General features: G+C 32.3%; 4 protein-coding genes across 4 annotated transcripts; 2 read left to right on the plus strand and 2 right to left on the minus strand.

The window, feature by feature from the left end:
- Window positions 1-649: 649 nt before the first annotated feature.
- LOC139883151 (glycosylphosphatidylinositol anchor biosynthesis protein 11) lies at window positions 650-2,270 on the plus strand. The gene is made up of 6 exons (XM_071867366.1): window positions 650-810; window positions 923-995; window positions 1,077-1,119; window positions 1,728-1,782; window positions 1,870-1,978; window positions 2,160-2,270. The coding sequence occupies exons 1-6, from the start codon at window positions 650-652 to the stop codon at window positions 2,268-2,270; spliced, it is 552 nt and encodes a 183-aa protein (XP_071723467.1).
- A 2,027-nt stretch (window positions 2,271-4,297) lies between these two features.
- LOC139883140 (AP2-like ethylene-responsive transcription factor At1g16060) lies at window positions 4,298-8,851 on the plus strand. Its single transcript, XM_071867352.1, is given in 11 exon segments — window positions 4,298-4,365; window positions 4,367-4,450; window positions 4,694-4,776; window positions 4,956-4,965; window positions 5,141-5,198; window positions 5,200-5,232; window positions 5,381-5,454; window positions 5,604-5,654; window positions 6,470-6,546; window positions 8,278-8,423; window positions 8,426-8,851. Coding segments are annotated over 11 exon segments (1,110 nt in total).
- A 4,012-nt stretch (window positions 8,852-12,863) lies between these two features.
- On the minus strand, window positions 12,864-16,924 carry LOC139883141 (wall-associated receptor kinase-like 22). Its single transcript, XM_071867354.1, is given in 11 exon segments — window positions 12,864-13,065; window positions 13,067-13,149; window positions 13,151-13,321; window positions 13,323-13,549; window positions 13,552-13,711; window positions 13,713-13,910; window positions 13,912-13,994; window positions 14,082-14,195; window positions 14,296-14,434; window positions 14,849-14,965; window positions 16,829-16,924. Coding segments are annotated over 11 exon segments (1,590 nt in total).
- Window positions 16,925-17,642: 718 nt separating this feature from the next.
- LOC139883142 (uncharacterized) lies at window positions 17,643-19,017 on the minus strand. The gene is made up of 5 exons (XM_071867355.1): window positions 18,801-19,017; window positions 18,312-18,529; window positions 18,091-18,219; window positions 17,848-17,979; window positions 17,643-17,756 (listed from the first exon to the last, which is right to left on the minus strand). The coding sequence occupies exons 1-5, from the start codon at window positions 19,015-19,017 to the stop codon at window positions 17,643-17,645; spliced, it is 810 nt and encodes a 269-aa protein (XP_071723456.1).
- Between the last annotated feature and the right edge of the window lie 18 nt (window positions 19,018-19,035).

The raw sequence follows: 19,035 nt of genomic DNA on the forward strand, positions 1-19,035 counted from the left end.
TTTGGCATCACAGCAAAAGTAGGAACAATAAAAACAACACCAATAAATTCGATACCTAGAATAGATAATACAATGATAAAAGAATAAATATTTCGTAGGACAAGTTTAGAAATTATTTAGAGATAATATTAATTACGTAACAGAAGATGAACCATCATCTTCTAAAAATAATGATATATAAAAAAAATTATCAAAATTAAATAATCATCGATTAACAATAGAATCTAAATTAAAAAAATATATTATAAGGACTAAACTTTAAATTTATAAAGATTAAGATATATTAACAAGTAAAAATAAAAAGACAAATAAATTAGTCCATGGATTCCATTTGTCAAAAATTAATTAAAAAAAAGAGTATTTCCATAAATAAAATTTTCGAAAAATGTATTTGATGTTCACTTCGGGTTGATATGTATAAAAGTAGCGCACCCTTCTATTTTGGATTAATTACAAAATCCCTTCTCAGTTTGATCTTATTTCCACATCTCCCCTCATATTCGCAAAATTGTAAATAGAAAACCTTACAGTTTAAATCAATAAATAAGGGAATCAATTGGATTTTTAATGCAAACTCTAAGGCAAAAAGAGTCTTATTCATCAGCCCAAAACGAGAGAAAAAGTAAAACAAAACAAAATTCGCAGCAGGATGAAGAATAAGAAATCTCCGGCGACGGCGAAAAATCTCTCATCTCAATCAGCGATTTTCGTACATCTGATCTGTAGTTTATCCTTAGCCGTTGGATTATGGATGACCCACAATGTCAAATCCATCAACCTTGTATCTCACACTTCTGCAACTCTCCGTCTGATTTCTGGTACTTATAATACTTATTTCAATTCACATTCATTCAGACTCTTTCTTCAAGATTATAATCCTAAATTTAGTCCTTTCATATGAAATTTCTGGGTTTCTGTTTTGGTTGCAGGTTATTCATTGTCCACTTCTAATTCTTGTTTACAGTATATTTCGACGGAACCCAGAGAAATGCTCGGTAATTTTCAATTGTGTTTTCATGACATGAAATATTGGTGTGCTATTAGAATTGAATGTTCATTTCTATCTGTTTTGACAGTATCTGAAAGCTGTCGGCCGTGGAATTCTAGGACTCCCAGTTGGTAAAGTTTTGATTTTTTTTGGGAGCTTTCGCAGTTGTTTGTGGTTGTAAATCAAATTGCTAGTTTATATATTGCTAATGATGGTTTTCGCTTTGAATATGTTTATAGGAGCTCTGGTGAATGCTCTGGGAGCTATTGCTTTGGGAGCACCTGTTGGCGTTCAGTGCGTAAATTGTCATTTTTTACTGTGGTTGCTTCTTTGTTATATTTTCAATCGTATTATAATCAAAATTGAATGTGGAAGTAACATTGTGAATAAACTCTTATGGGCTAATTATAGCTTTCCGATGTCTTCCTTACCTAAACTGCAGTCTTGGCAAGCATTGATGTGCTGATATTTTCTCGTTTTTCAATGGGCAGATATTTACCTAAGACTTTGTATTGGTCTCTTCTCATGTCCTCATTTACTGTGAGTATCCATACCAATTGCTACTGTAAACTCATTTGAGATCATGACTCAGAATGTCATACAGAGTTTATTTAAATTCTTCAGTGTAGTGGGAAGAATAGCCTTATAATGCCTGTTGTAAAATATGGGTTTTCATATCAGGATTTTGCCTTGTATTTTGAAACTTAACTTTTTTTGTGTCAACAGTTTTTACCTGTAGCTTGTGTATTTGGTGCATCATGGATAGATTGGCAACGATTGTTCGCTTATACAAAGTAAGTTTGAGATAGAGTGTTGGAAATTCATTCAGGAGTTGTAATTATGTGCTTTTAGCTTTATGATTGTTTGGATTGTATTACAGGGCCAAATGGATGTTTAGAATACATGATTAGTCTGCCAGCTTATGGGGCCGTCATCGGATCGTGGTTTGGGGCTTGGCCTATGCCTCTTGATTGGGAAAGGCCATGGCAGGTATTCTCTTCCTCTTCACCTAAAAAAGGGCAAACCTCGGTATGCTAAGACTCCCCGCTTTGGGATGTGGGGGAGGATGTTGTTATACGCAATCTTCCCCTTGCAACTTTTTTCCTCCGGAAGCATGCTGCTTTCAACTTTTTCCGAACCACATACCAAATAATTTCATTTTGCGTTGCAGGAATGGCCGATATGTGTGAGCTACGGAACCATAGGTGGATACCTGCTCGGGATGGTAGCGTCTTTCTGCTTCGTACTCTTTCAAGGCACATCACATGCTAAGGGAGAATAATACATAGTAGCAATTTTATGTATTAGTGCATAGAGTGATATTGATTATACAGTTTTGTCTATGTAAAACAATTCCTAATGCAATCATTTTTTCTCCTCCCACTTTTATTCACCTTTACTATTGAAATATTCGTGATCTTAATTATTACCAGTTTTGGCTATGTAAAAATAATTTACTTCATAATGTCAAAAAAAAATAAAAAATTACTTCATGTCATTTTAATTTCAATAAAAGGAATGGTAATAAGGTGTCGGATGCAATCGCCCATTTTATATATAAACCACTTTTATGTTTGTTACTCGCATTCTACGTTGCGATTTGATCCTTGCTAATATTATTTAACGAAATGCCTCCAACTTAACGTAAAATAAAATAAAACTTGTATATTTGTTTTAAAAATATATTATTTTTATTTTTGACATAAGGATATATAATTTGTTAAGTTTGGTACAAGCTGTACATATTCTACTATACAGTTAGCTTTAATTAATAGTTGGCATTTCGCTGTGAATTTGGTACTCTTATTACTCTATATTTGTTCGTCAATGAAAGGATGTGAATAATGTAACCCCACTTCAATATACAATATGGATCTCCCATTTAAAAATTAAACACATTTTAATTTCATGTGGGTCTTCTTATTAATCATATGACTGTCGGACATGAAAATACCGAAAAGATTTAAAAAATGATTGTATAATAAAATTTAACCACAATTGAATTGATCATCAAATAAGTTTGGGCTTATCTGTTTGTCCAACAGGTCGGTTTTTATTTATGGAGTCAACAAATGAAAATTAACTAAATCCAAACTACTACTACTATAATTCAATTCGACCCATTTGTGCCCACCTCTGATAATATTTAAGACGAGCCATTAATGCAACTACTCACAGGTCGGCCTGAAATGGCCAAACGTTGGGCCAAAGTTTCAAAGTAATTTGGAAATTGAAATAAACAAACAAACAAACAAAAGGGGAAAACGAAACTAGTGCAATTGAAATGGTCAATGAAAGATAGTAGCGGGCGGTTTAATTAGTTACCTAATTAATAATTAATGAAAAACAGATGAGTAATTAAGCATTTTTTAGTTAAAAGCATAAAAATAAATTCCCACAGTGAGTCCTTAATTAAGTAGTTTGATTTAAACTTAAAAGAAAAATGTAGTTTGATTAAAAATATGAGAAATTCTTTACTCCATTCAGATTAGATAAAAGGGTTGACAATGACATATATGAATGTTTAAGGGTATTATATTCTTACTATTCGGAAAATAATAGGAGAGATTGGTCTATATTTTTGGGAATTGTTTTGACTATAGATCGATATTGGGATCATTATTAAAGAATCTAAAATGAAAATAAGAATTATTTTTCCTTTATATGCTCTGTATAGCTAGTCTTTTTGATACATTGCAACATTATCATATTAACTGAGATTTATCCCTTTTCAGTAGATCATTTTTGGACGACACGTACCGTTCTTGAAACGTTTAAATCCTACGAATTTTATCCGATAAATTATAAATAATTGACATTATCATTCTCAATCACTTTAATTAATTAATTAATAAAAATTAACCTTTGGTAAAAGAAATATTTACATGAACACAAAAGGTGAATATCAAAACATAAGTAAGGACATCAATACTACATAAAGCCGCTTATAGACGGCCATTAAATTAACAACATCTCTTTCTTTCATACACACTCAATCAATCACTCATAGTTTAAGTCATAATTAAATCATAATATTAATTAGGGTTAAAATGGTTTAAATTACTCTAGCTAGCTAGCTAGCCGGCTCTTCTCTCTCCCTGAAAACTAAACCAAACAAACCCTTTTTTAATGCATTTTTCTTGAACAACCTCTTTGAAAAATTGCATAACTAACCCTTTTCCATCCTTTAAAGCCTTCTCTCATTGGACGACCATATATACTAATTAGTCATCACTAAATCTTTCTTTCTCTCTCTCTCTCTCTCAGTCTCTCTTTCACTACTTCCTTGAGCTTGTTAGCAATAATTTAATGGCGAAGTTGTCACAGAAGAAGCAAAAACCTAGTGCTGATATTCATCAAAAGGGCAAAACAACCACGGATAAAGGCCACAAAGAGGACGAGAAAGAGCGTACCTCGCGATTCTCCGCCTCGACGTAGTTCAATTTATCGAGGCGTTACAAGGTTAGTATATGTTAAAAATATACTCTTTTCATACGTTTGTAATTCGCCCAACGACGTTTTCCATAGTATCTACGATTTTAGGAGATTAAGAATTTTATCATGGATTATAGTCAATTAGTACACTACTAGATTCATGCATCTTAAATTTAATAATATTTTTTCTCCTTTATAAAAAAATATTTATCATTTCATTCAAGATAAATATTAAGAAAATTAAATGAATTCTTGTTGATATTAATCAAGGCACCGGTGGACAGGCCGATATGAAGCTCACCTGTGGGATAAAAATTGTTGGAATGAGTCACAGAATAAGAAAGGAAGACAAGGTTAATTAATTACTAGTACTTGATATATACTATTGTGTACATTTTTCTTTTTCCAATATTAATTGCTTTTACTTGATTTATCTATATTAATAAATAAATAAATTATTTATTTTCTTTTTAATTTTCTATATCGGGATTTCGGTGCTTGACGGTGGAATTTTCAACTCGAATTAATGCAGTATATCTAGGTAGGTTCACTATTTCATTTTCTGAGACTGTTAGCTAAAACCTCCTGATCAAACTCCTAAATTATCGGAATTATATTTAATAAATAATTATATGTTTAATTAATTTATATTATTAATTGAATATCAAAAAAAAAAATATATTATTATTATCGTGATTATTAATTGTGTAATTAGGTGGCATATGACGATGAAGAAGCTGCTGCGCACGCTTATGACTTGGCAGCACTGAAATATTTGGGGTGATCAAGACACTATCCTCAATTTTCCAGTAAATAATTTTTACTCTAATTAATCTCACAAATAAATTGTGTCATTTTTGTGATTTTATTAATTTATTCCTTGTAATTTTTATGTAGTTTTTAAATAAAAAATTTAACAATTAAAATTTTATTTTGTAATAATTAATATTAATGTAGTTATCCACCTATGAAGAAGAGGTTAAAGAAATGGAGGGACTAGCAAAAGAAGAATATATTGGATCTCTTAGGAGGTAATTAATTACTACCGATATGCTATACGCTACGAGCTGTTGCCTTAATGAAACTATTTTTAAACTAAACACTTAATTTGTACTAATTAAGTACTTATTTGATTGGTTAAATGTTTGGATTAATTTTCTATTTTCATTATATTTTTCAGAAAGAGCAGTGGGTTTTCTCGTGGAGTTTCTAAATATAGAGGTGTTGCAAGGTAATAATCATGACAATTTTTTTTTCTTTCGAAATAAATGACAGAATAGTCTCTAACGTATACATATAGGATAATGACACCATAGATCCTTCAACTATAATTCGTCTAACGATTGAGTCTATAAACTAATTAACAGCACGCATAGCTTAAACTATATACGGTTCTGTTAACATTCACGGTATTTCGTGTAAACTGGCAATGACGGTTCCGTTAATTGCGGATGCTTCCTGAGATGGCAAAAAGGGCTAGCTTTCCAATGAGTAGAAGTTGGGGCCAATAAATGGAGCCGTTAACACTGCGTGAAAATAAATAACGGTTAGATTCGACTGTTAGACGGTATAGTAATTCAAATGGATCAATAAATTGATACGCTTCTACTCGACCATTTTATTCTAATAAAATTATTCTTTTTTTTTTATAAAAAATAATAATAATTTAAGTGGCTATAAGTGACAATTAGTTAAGTCTATGAACTCAAGTGTTAGACAAGTGATAGTTGAAAGGTCTATTTTGTAATTATTCCAATACATATTACTTGAACCATTGATCGAGTCTATGTTATTTATGGGAAAAAATGACAAGTAATTAGGTTCGACGGAAGAGTACTAACTGAAGTATCCATATTTTAATGCATAGTGTTATTAGTGAATCTTTGAGTTAGATCCACACACTAACGTGACAAGAATGGCTTTTATTTTAATTTAAATGAAAGCATTTTTATAATCTAACACTTCAAAATGAAGATCATGAATTATATATCTTTCTAAAATGGTGTCAATAATTAAAGTTCAATTTATTTCCTTTAAAATGTGCAGACACCATCATAATGGACGATGGGAGGCTCGAATAGGAGATGTGTTTGGCAACAAATACCTGTACCTTGGAACATATGGTAATTTTTTTACTAATATTCTTTCTCTAATTACTTAAAGTTGCTATTATTTTTATCTCAAATATGTTAACTGTTACAGATATTAACTAAACCTGGTAGAGGTTTAAGTTTTCAAATTTCAAATAGACCCGGGCCATGTCATAGAGATCTTAGTAAGAAGATAAATAATATATGGTGTCTTCAATTATGTTTTCGTCTACTTTAGAGACGCTCAAATTAAAAACGTATTTTAATTATTGTCATTTTTAATAAAAAACACGTCTTTTGAATATATTGGAGTAAGACGATATATCTCTAAATACACAATAAATAGTGGCGGAGCCAAGATCCGAAAGTAGTGGGTTCATTTTAACATTAGATTGTAACATTAAGCGGCTAAAAAAAATTAAGTCACACCACAAAAATTTTTGGATGAAATCAAAATTAAATCTATTGAAATTTAATTAATACATAATCAATCATCTTATAAAAAAAACTCTTATTATTTTTTAAATAATGTCTAATGAAGCATTAACTTACATGACATAGATTTCCGAAAGCTTAAAGACTTGACAATTTTAGTTATGTACATATATATAGTATGATAATTTTAAATTATTTAATATTAATTCCTTCATTATATTCTCTTAATGGTTGTTCCATTAAACTTTAAAGGAATATAATTTTTAGTGGGTTCATTTTTATTAAGATAATTTTAATCTGTTTTAAAATTTAAGAACTATTTAATTTTTTTTAAAAAATTATAATGTCCATGTTAATAAGTGTAGCTCCGCCACTGACAATAAATATACCATAATAAATAATGCATTTCTAGACGCACAACGAATATACTTCGATAGACAGATACTTTACAATATATAAATTAGGAAAAATGTTTTTGACATCTATTCTCTTAACTCTTATTATTTGTCTTTTTAACCTTTTTTTTTTTTATATATTATAAAATATATAATATTCTTGCAATCTTTCTCTAGACATGAATCTGGAAACCTAAATTTGTCCAGCAACTACCAACAAACACATGCACATAATATATAGGTCAAATTAATAAGCCCCACATGATTGATGTTATATCAACACAAAACCTAACTTATACTGTGACCAGCTCAGGCAGCCATTTAAGATTAATGTATCAAACTTCAATATTAATGAAATAAATTTAATTTTGACCCACGTACAACGTCTCTCCCACCAAATTTCGCATGCTAATTAAATTCTTCGATCCCAAAGTAAATCTTCAAAAACATTTCTTCATCCTCTTGTGTGGTACTTAGATTAATTTTCACCAGATGTAAAAATGGCATGCCTCGGATCCATAATTCGCATATCATTTCGTTTTAACAAAATTTATTATCTATTTTAAATGAATTTAAAAATATAAAATATAATTAATTGTGATATATTATTAGTGTGTTTTGTTGGTTTTCTGAGAAGGGAAATATTATTATACTCGAAAAACATTTATGTTCACTGTTTACTCTGAAAACATTACAAAAATTAGTTAAAAGAAATAGAAATTATTCCAAATTTGAGTACAATAATATAAATCTTTCCAAATTAAATCTGATCTATTAATCTTTACATTTCACCATGATTATTTATATAGTATTTTCGAAGTGATGAGTGGTACATTATCAAATGTAATAATACAACCGTTAAAAAAATGAGATTAATTTATTATACAGATGCTTAACAATCTATTAATTACTGTTACAATAATTTTAATTGCAGCTACACAAGAAGAAGCTGCCACGGCATATGATATTGCTGCTATAGAGTACAGAGGACTTAACGCCGTTACCAACTTTGACCTCAGCCGTTACATCAAATGGTTACGTCCCTCTAACAACGTTAATTCTAATAAACCTAGTAATGACCTCGATAGCAATTATACCAAGCCCTAACTCTGACTTTGGAGTACAAGCCAAAGCCTGAGTTAGGGTTTGATCAATCCACTATTAGTGGACCAAGCTCATCAAGTGGCAGTGAATCGTCAACTAAACCACCGCGGCTGAATGGTGGCGGCGCCACCGGAGCAACCTCATCATCAGCCCTAGAGCTTTTGTTGCAATCATCAAAATTTAAAGAAATGTTGGAGAGGACCTCTTCATCATCATCAGTTGTAGATTGTCCTTCGACGCCGCCTATAGAATCAAATTTGCCACCTCGGCGGAGCTTTCCAGACGATATTCAGACTTATTTCGCTTCCCATGATGCCGGAAACTACGCCGAGGGTGATGACATTATCTTTAGTGAACTTAACTTGATTTCTTCACCAATCTTTCATTACGAACTTGATCATTAATTAGTAAAAGTTATTTTTTTTTCCAAGTTAGACGAATTATCAATTATTGATATATGTTTCTTTTCTTTTTTTTTACAACTATAGAAAATTATAAAGAGTTTGCAAGATGCTATTGGACTAAATAATATTTTACTTAATTGTAGATACAATTAAGAGGAAGTGATCTATTTTTTTTTTGAAACAAAGAGAAGTGATCTAGACATTCAATTTGATCAACTAATCTTATATATGTTAAGTAATTAATGAGACATGCAATTTTGTCTTTTATATATATGCATGCATGCATATACAAGAGCACTATATATAGTCTATACATGTTTGTCTTTTTATTTATGCTCACGCACGTCTCTAGATATATATTATCTATATTATCTTCTATACTGAGCACAAATGTGATTAGCTAGCTAGCTCAAATATATAGTAAACGCAAAAGGGATAATTCAATCTTGATTTGATTTGTGTACGTCCATTTGTATTTTAATCAAAAATTTAAACGCAAACAAAAATTTCTCGGTCAATCACACGCGTTCGATAAACAATACTATGGCATGCATACTATAGTCAGATCCATGGTCTCTAGAATGAAAAGCATATCAGATAATCATTAATCTCTGATTATGCATACAATAACTTAATTACGTATACTAGCTAGCTAGAAACTTTTTTGTTGGATATTGTTCCATATGACAAATTTTATATAGCTGATAAACTTGTCAAAAAACAAACTTCAAAGTTATCATATTTTTTTGAGATGAACCATTTTGCATGTATCAAATTATTTATCTGTTGATCGATTTCAGTAAGTTAATAAAGTATCAGATTTCAGAAGAAAAAAAAAAAAAAAAAAAAGGAAAAAATCTAATCTAATTCAACTTAATTCTTGCATGCAACAAGATATACAATTGCCCATAATATATATATATATATATATAAATATATATAACACACACAATTGTCTTAATTCGTCAAAGAAGTACTCAAAAACCTTATTAATTTCTTTATGTTTCCTTATATTATAGATCTTCATAGTGTCTAATTATATAGTAATTCAAAACAGTTGACTCATATGATATGGATATTTGTAATTAGGGGAGTGGTTAAACGTTACGTAAGTTTGAAAGAAAAAGGAAAAATTTAAAAATGGAGTTAGTCAACAAATCGAATCATCAACAAATAATTTAAGAATAAATGTCTATATGATTACCAAAGCAAACTGTAATTTGCACATGCATAGATAATATTAAATTATGTAGATATAAATTTCTCCCAACGTATAAAGTATAAGATAAACTTGCTAAATATGCAAGTTCAGAAGTTAATATATAGGACTCTCTGGGATGAACCACCATTGTTTATATTAGACAATTTAAATGCTGATACTATTATTAAATGAAATAGTATAAATAAAATATCCAGTTTCGAAAAGAAAAAAATGAATGGCCCCATTTACTATTTTGGACTTTATGGGCTTTAAGCCCAATTATTTTTATTATTTAAAAATAAATAAAAATCAACTCAGTTAATAATACATTCATCCATGATCCATCTTCTTCCTTTGTCAATCTCCACTGTAAAACGTCCCTGTACAAATAAAAAAATGAAAATTGGGACGTTTTTCAGTCTTTAATCCTCTTAGCTAATCCTAATATACACAATACATGAACAATAATCAATTCTTCTTCTAGTGCCATTGGAAGTAGAAGAGGATCGCTTCCGGATCTGGGAGGTAAACCCATTTCCTAATTGCTTCCGATTTCGACATTTTCAATTTGTTTTTTGTTTGATTTTTCGATGTTCTAATTTCAGGATTGATTGATTGCGTACCTTCAAATCTGGGTCTCTGTTGATTCAAACCTTTTTCGGGTAAATGTTCATAAAAATCGAAGCTTTATATAGATTCGTTCTCAATTTGGGCCTTGGTTATTCATAAGTGTAGATTGTGCATTTTTCGAGATTTTTGTCATGTATAAATTCCTTTTTTAAGCTGATGATTATACTATTTTTGGACTTCATTTTGAACCCAGTTTAGTTGTATCTGTATTTTAGACAGTGCCATTGTTAGATGAAGTTGTTGTTGTATGGAAGATAGCTTTGCTGTTTATAGTTTTGTCTAATACTCCATTGTTAAATCTAGCCATTTATCAATTTACTTGGGTTGTTTGTTCTTTGAACCATTATTCATTTCATCTGGTGTTGTATTTCAATATGTAATTTTGAGTTTCAATCGTTGTGTTGTATCTGAATCTGGAAGAAGATTGTTTTGTCGTCTCTTGGATATTAGAAGGAAAACATTCCATTTTGCGGAATTCATTATCTTAGAAATCTTTGTGGTGAAAAGTTGCTACTCGAAAAAATTGTAATCTTGCATAGATTAAGACAATCTTTTCTTTGTTCGTCCTCATGAAATCGAAATGTTAAATGGTTTCAGGTTTGCTGGTGCATCATCAGCTATGGTTAATGATTTGTTAATGTCCCTCACCGGAAGTCATCATCCTTTAAGAAACAATTTGACTTGAGCTGGCCGGCACTTGTGCAGAGGCACCGATTTCTGTTGACAGCACTGGCTCTGTTGACTTTCCTCTGCACCGTTTATCTCTATTTTGCTATCACATTAGGTGAGCAAATGACTTGTAGCGGCTTACAAGGAACCAAAAAGGCATTGTGTCGTTTAGAGCTTGCAAAGAATACTGCGTCTAATGGCAAACTCAAATTCATGTAAGCAGGTTTATTTTTCTCTATTTTTTTGAGGGTGGAAATGTGATAGGTGATGTATTGTGCAAGTTATTATACTTATATGTAACAAGATTTCCTTAAATTGCATTAGTAATTGATTGAAATGGAAAGAGATCAGTTCCATACAGCTCTCATTAGCATTTACCGAAACTTGTACTCGACATACAGCTTTATTATCATAATCAACAACTCAAAATTAGATGTGGCCTAACCTAGGGGTGGCCTATAAACAGGGGCGGATCCAGGATTGGAGGTCGGGTGGGACCGAAAGTAGTCGTAGATTTTTCAGGAGGCCAATGCATGATTTTATTGGGTGGGATCGATGAGATTTTATTATCCATATCGAATTTAGTTAATGACATTTAATCTTGGTATATTTTTTTCCATAAATTATAGTGTATCCAAGACTTTAATATTGTGGAAAATTCAAGTCGCACCGCGATTTTCTCTATTAAATTAAATCATGATTCATAAACAAATTAACATAAATAATAATTAATTTTATTAATTAAGTGAAATTTAATTCATTTAAATAAATTTATTACTACTAGTATTAAAAACAAAATTGTAAAATTTACCTAATAAATGATATTAAAATATCAACAAAAATGAACTATTCAAATATTGAACTATTTATATTGGAAGATATTTTTTAAAGTTTTTTTAAAATTTTAATAATCATATTTATAAATAAAAAGAAGATATTTCAAGAAAAAAAAATATTTGAAGACTAAAAAATTTAATAGTCATATTTATAAGGATTATAAATAGATAACATATAATTTTTAAAATAAAAAATAGAATGAAAAAATATAGGATTCAAACCCATGATAGACCTGCAATCTATTTAAGAATCTTACCATTAGGTCAAGTTATAGGTTTGTGTTTTATTAGAGAACACAATTAATCTAATATATTAGTATAATTTAATTTTTAAAAAAAATTGGATCGGATCGTGGTCCCCCTTGCATGTATGTGGGTCCGTCCCTGCCTATAAAACGAGTTGAACCAACTGAACCAGTTTCAGTTTGCTTAATTCAAAATGAAACTTTTAGTCGGTTTGATCCGATTTGAACCAAAAAACTAAGTAATCTCGCCGGAAGCATTAATTACCAACAAGGCAACAACCACATGGGAGTCCCATCACCGATGATGACCTGCACTTGTTGTGGTGATGTTTTCTTCTGCATCACGACTTCTAATGTAAATGCGACGCCCTGAATTTCCGGTAGCATCATCGGAAACCAATCGATGAACATCTAAAGGCGAAACAGAATCATTACGAGAAGCTGAACTGGTAAAAGAAGTGAACTCCCGAATGGCTACTAATTATATCATCGTCCAGCAATTGAATTTCTTGGTGGTTTTGTGAGAAATCAGATATTTCCTCCAATTCCCTGGCAACGTCTTTCATAGTTGGTCTGTTTTTGCCATTTAAGTTTAAGCATCTCTTAGCAAGATTAGCAAATGCCAAGCATCTTCTTCTGGACACGCCTGCCTACATGAGGATCGATAAGGTCAACTAATCGATCTTCTTCCATCAATCGGAAGAAATGCATGACTAAAACTCACACTTTCTTCTGACCTTGCGAAAGAAATTGGTTTCTGTCCAGTTAAGAGCTCAATGAGGACAACTCCAAAGCTATAGACGTCGCTCTTATCAGTGAACTGGCTTGATCGGAAATACTCTGGATCGAAGTAACCGAAAGTGCCTTTGACATTCGTGGTTAAGTGAGTCTTGATCAATAGAAATCGACCTGGAAGTTCCGAAATCGGACACTTTTGCTCTGAATTTCTCATCTAGCAGTATATTAGAGGACTTGATATCTCGATGATAAATCGGAATGGCAGCAGCCGAGTGCAGATAAGAGAGAGCTCCAGAAACTTCCATGGCGATTCTTAAACGCATTTCCCATGACATTGGAGGCTCGTCTTGCAAGTACTCGTAAACATTGCCATTTGGACATACTCGTACACCAGCAGAGGAACTTGTGTCTCTAAACAACAACCTAGGAGCTTAACCACATTCCTGTGATTGATTTGGGAAAGAATAACGAGTTCATTAATGAACTCTTCTAATCTTCCTTCATCTACAAGCTTTGATTTCTTCACCGCCACGATTCTTCCATTCTACCAACATTCCTTTGTACACAGTTCCTTGTCCACCTTGGCCAAGAATCCGGTTATCGTTAAAATTGTTTGTGGCGTTTTGCAACTCCTTGGAAGTGAACACCTTCGTCTTATCAATATTACCTTGCGCATTTGAGGATAACTGTTGCTGCAACAATAAACCGCCATTGCGTTTGAAGAACTTCTTTTTGAGTTTTGATGTCTTTTCTCTTTATTATGAACTTGTAACACCTCCATACACCAATAAATGCGAAAAATACTCCGACGCCCAGACAAGTACCTACTTAGCTTAAAAAAATTACTCAGACAGAATATGGCATCACAAGTTTTATACTGGAAATGTTACTTTGTCTTCCCCTAAGCTCACCTAAAATAATGACCGAGTACGTTTTTTTTTCCTTACAATGGTAACTCCCCACTGTGTTAACACAAGTAGCTCCATGGCTGCAACTGTATGCCCCAAGTTCACACTCATCGATATCTGACAAAAACAAGCAGACAATTAGTTATATTGCCATCCAAAAAGGATTTGGGAGGACAGAGAAAAGTAGAGAGACCAAGACACGTTACATTACACTTACCTTGGCATCCATCGCCATTGGGTAGATAAGGATTGCCTTCATAACCATGTCCACAGCTACATTCTGTAGTGTTTGACTTATCACTACTGAGATAACAATCAATAGAAGGAGTGAAGATGGCTGGAAAATGAGCTTTCCACTTCAAAATCATAGACGTATTCAATATCTTGCAAAGTAATCAAGTCTATGATTCCCTTAGCCTGAAACCATGATTGCCTTGTCAAGAAGGCTAAACTGCATTTATCTTCTCTGGTGAAATTCACTTTCTCAAACTTGACATCCAAAACCCGGAAAGCCAAAGGAACCGAGGTTTGGCAACACTTGGTTTCCGTTGCAAGCCTGTCGAGCATCAAAGCGCATAGCGCTACCGCTGCAAGTCGACTCACAACCAACAATCTGAGCGTGAAATTGTGTCATCTCAACGCGAGTGTTGCATCCAACTGCTATAAAATATATTACTATCTGACAAGTAGAAAGGACTTCCGGCAAGATTGGGCCCCAAGCTGGTTTTTCCACGGGAACAATTTTTTGTTGAAATTATAGAGCCCTTCACCTCTATCGAGATCTGATGAGCGTATCCTGGCCAGGTATCTGGGACGGATAACAGCTCAGCATTTATGCTCTTGATGAAGGCTCTCTCTTCCTGGTTACTAGTTTTTGTTGCAGACAACTTCAAACCAATGATTCAAGGAACAATGGCCCCCGATCCCAAGAGGATATGGAATGCTGATCTTCCCGTGATTTACAGTTAGGAAGTACAGTTCTAAGTGCTTCTGACTTCGACACTAAGAACATGACCAAAATGATGAAAAATATCAGAGACATCTTTGCAACTATTAACTGATTCTTTCCTTTCTTTTCTTGTTTGATCAAATACTGTTTTTTAGCACAAGTTTAAGCTATACAAGTTCTGTCTGCTCAATCCAAACACATATATATCAACTATCTCTCAAGTAAACTGTGAAAATAGCAAGTCGTTGCAGTCTTGCGGAAGCTATCTTTCTTGACTATGACAAAGCAAATACAAAATGAAACTTACTAGAAAAGTTTGTGAACATTTTAATTTAAATAACATTTATATCCTTTAATTTCATTTTTATTTATAGTTACTTGCTACAAAATCTAATGCTATTAATTTTTAATTATCTGGACTTGCGATTAAAGTTACTCATTTTTATTAACTTTGAAGTCTTTTAAATTAACATTTATTTACGTAAAAACAAAATCTCTTTTAAAGTTTAATACAGATGTTAATTATTTTAAACATGCAATATAAATAAATTACCTTAAAATAAATCTATCTTTCAATAAAATATTAAGGTGTGCGGTACATACCAACAAAAAAATGAGACACTATAAATTATATAATAATTAATGTTAAAAAAGATAATATTTATTATATATATAAAAAAGTGATATTAATTAGTCTAAGATACCTAAAATCAGAAAATTAATTTATAAATAATATAAAAATAATAAACTAATATAAAATTGAAAATTGAAATGTGTAATTTATTATTATAATAACTGTTAGCGGATTTTGAATGCGGAAATATAGTAGTGAAGTAGCTAAATAGAATGGAGATGGAATTAAAAGGGTAAAACAGTCCGTTTAATTAAAAATATAGTGGGGTTTAAATTTTAGAATAATAAATTTAATTTGTGTTTGGATTTATTTTTATTTTTGAATTTTTATTTTAAAATAGTTTTTTTGAAAGAAAATTGAAATGGAAATTTTTTATTAAAATATATATTATATTTGGTAAATCATTTTAAAATGGACTTCGAAACAATAGATGTTTGGTAATTATTTTTGAATAGTATTGAAAATTGATAAAATAATATGAAAAATACATAATTATCATACATTATATTTTGAGTGTCTAACTCCCATCATTTTCATTTTACGAGGAAGAGAATCCACATTCCAAATGGATTAGAGTTTGTACAGAATTATGCAAGGAAAACGAAATGAGGTTGGTTTAAACTAACTAAAGAGCAAGCCATCTTATTATCATCCTCTTAACAAAAAGAAAAAAACAAACAGAGATTGATTTTGGCTCCTCCTGTATCTCCTCAACGAAGGTAAACGGTCATCAAATTTATTACTTAACCAAATCATTCTTGGCTACATCAAGAATCGATCGAGGCACCTGGATGCAATCATACAAATTCCGGCAAGTAGAGCTTTGGAGTTGGGCTAATTCATGAACAACCCTGTTCCTATCCTCTTAACATGATAAAAAGTACATAAAGAAAAACCAGATGCCATCAATTTAATATCAGAAATTAAGACTCTTATACTAGAGAAATTGTTGTTGTCGACCATGTTAATGTCTTTGATGACCTTCAAACAATCAGACTCCACAACAATATGAGACAATTCCAAAATCCCTCGCTATAGTAAAGCCTCCGGTTATGCAAAGTGCTTCTGCCTGCTGCGCATCTTGAACAGAATTTCTCCTGCCATTGTGATCTCTGCAAAAATTTATTGCGATTAAGGATCCCTGGAGAAAGCCAAGAGATTACTTACAATATCGAGGACGACAACAGCTGCGAAAAAAGATTTGTCTCTTCGAAGACCGAGTTGAGAGAGACGCTCTGAATTTTGAGAGAGACGGAGATTCATGTCGCGTGGTGGTGTTTTGAGTTTTTAAGATAGGTAGGACGTGTTGGTTAATATTTTGACATCGAAGGGTAAAATAGTCTTTAAATTTTTCAAAGTGGGGTCCAAATTACTCCCTCTGTACAAATTAGATACTAATCTAGAAAATTTCACACAAATCAATAAAACATGTTTTTTAATTCATTTTTTAACATAATTATGATTGTATAGACTAAAAATCTCTCATAGGAATATGTGAGTGAAGTTAGCGTGAGTGAAATTGGCGAGAGAGAGTACATGGAGGACATGAGGGTGAAGATGGTGAGAATGTAATGGAAAAACATAATTAATATTCCTTAAATTTGTTAAAATTTACATTTAATTTGAGACAAAAAATTATGTTTATATTAGCATCTAATGATAAATGAACGTGCGTCGCTTTTAAAGGTCGACTTTTGAAACTTTTATATATATATATATATATATATATATCAAATCTTACACCGAATTAAAGAGAGAAACAGAGAGACAAGTCAGAGCTAATAAGAAGATTTTCATTTCATACACGGCCAAGCCAACTAGCAATCCTCCTTAGCATAAGAATATATGACGAGCAGTATGCCAAATGTTACAGATAAACTTACATACAGTGAAAATGATGTTTATTTTTCTTGTACTAAAAATGCTAACCTCATTATTCCAGGAACAATAATCTCATTCTGATGATGATAAATCCGGTATTTTATACTATGTTTAGTTCCTTGAGCCCGGCTGTGTGCAAGGGACAAGGATCAGGCTTTCCATTAGCGAGTGCCTTCTCTGTGAGAGAATAGAACCAACCGTTCCTCCATTTGAACTGCACGCAAGTATACAAATCAACACATCCAGCCTAGCCATGATTATAACATTAAATAACAGTGTTTGATACAATAATAGAATTTATTTACCTCCTTTACGGCTGTTGGGAAGTGAGCAACAGCTCTTGAATAAGCACATAATCTATCAACCATCGCTTCTTCAAATACTAAACCTTTTTCTGCTGCTGCTGCTGAAGCAAGTTCTGTAATTAGGCTAGACACCTGAAAAAAAATATTTACACACATGTATTTCCATGTCAGTTACTTATAATAGTTGTATTTCAATGCCTATAATGATAATATTTGTAATTTAACTTGATAAAATTGTTTAACCTCGTCACGATATTCCTTCTCGACAGCACCTACAGTTGCTCCTGGATGACGAGCACCAACAAGCATGAATGCACAAATCCAAATCAGCTTCTCTAACATCTGTTTCTGAAAAGCTTCCTTATCAAGAACCTAGCAGGAACCATAGAAACGTTCAGTAATAAATTTGATGATTGCCATTCTGCCAAAATAGGAAAGATCACTTCACTCTGAAAGAACTTTACCTTGCAAGAAAGACCACCGGCTTGTAATCGTGTAGCAATTGCAGAAGCCCATTTACCGTATGCTGCTGTAAGCCCTTCAGGATTGGTATCGGTCTTTCCATCCGTGGGCGGTTCCCCAAGCTTCGAAACAGCGAAATAGGCCAACACTTGATCCGCATCTCCCAGACCTTTACTTCCCAACCACGGTTCCAGCATCCCGTTCTGGAAAAAAACCAAATCTGCAACATATATAAAAATCTCTAAACAAAACCCCCATAGACGTAATTCAACAATCACCCAGAAACAAATTTACATGATGCATTTGATCAAACCATATTTAGCCGGTGGATAGTAAATAATCATCCCAGATGAAATTACTTCAAATGACAGAAATTTCAATAACAAGTTTGAGACTTTACAATCACAACAGACCAATCAATGCATAATCCCTTATCAGATTTATACAAATTACAATAATCTACATTCTAGAGAGAGATAGAATTGTAGTACCGTTCCATCTAGAACGAGGGGTGGCTTCAAGAACAGCATCGAGATCATCATTCCTAGTACAGACCAAGATTGGACCTTCAAAATCAACCGGAACTGGCTCTCCTCTCTTCACCAGCAAATCACCGCCGTTACCCATATCCTGCAAAGCTCTTCCGACACGTCCTCCTCCCACAATCACGGCGGGAGCCACCTTAGTGGTGGTGGTTGCTGAAGCCATGGCCACTGTTGTTCTTTG

This window comes from Rutidosis leptorrhynchoides, unplaced genomic scaffold (genome assembly GCF_046630445.1).
Source record: "Rutidosis leptorrhynchoides isolate AG116_Rl617_1_P2 unplaced genomic scaffold, CSIRO_AGI_Rlap_v1 contig360, whole genome shotgun sequence".
Classification (NCBI taxonomy): Eukaryota; Viridiplantae; Streptophyta; class Magnoliopsida; order Asterales; family Asteraceae; genus Rutidosis; species Rutidosis leptorrhynchoides.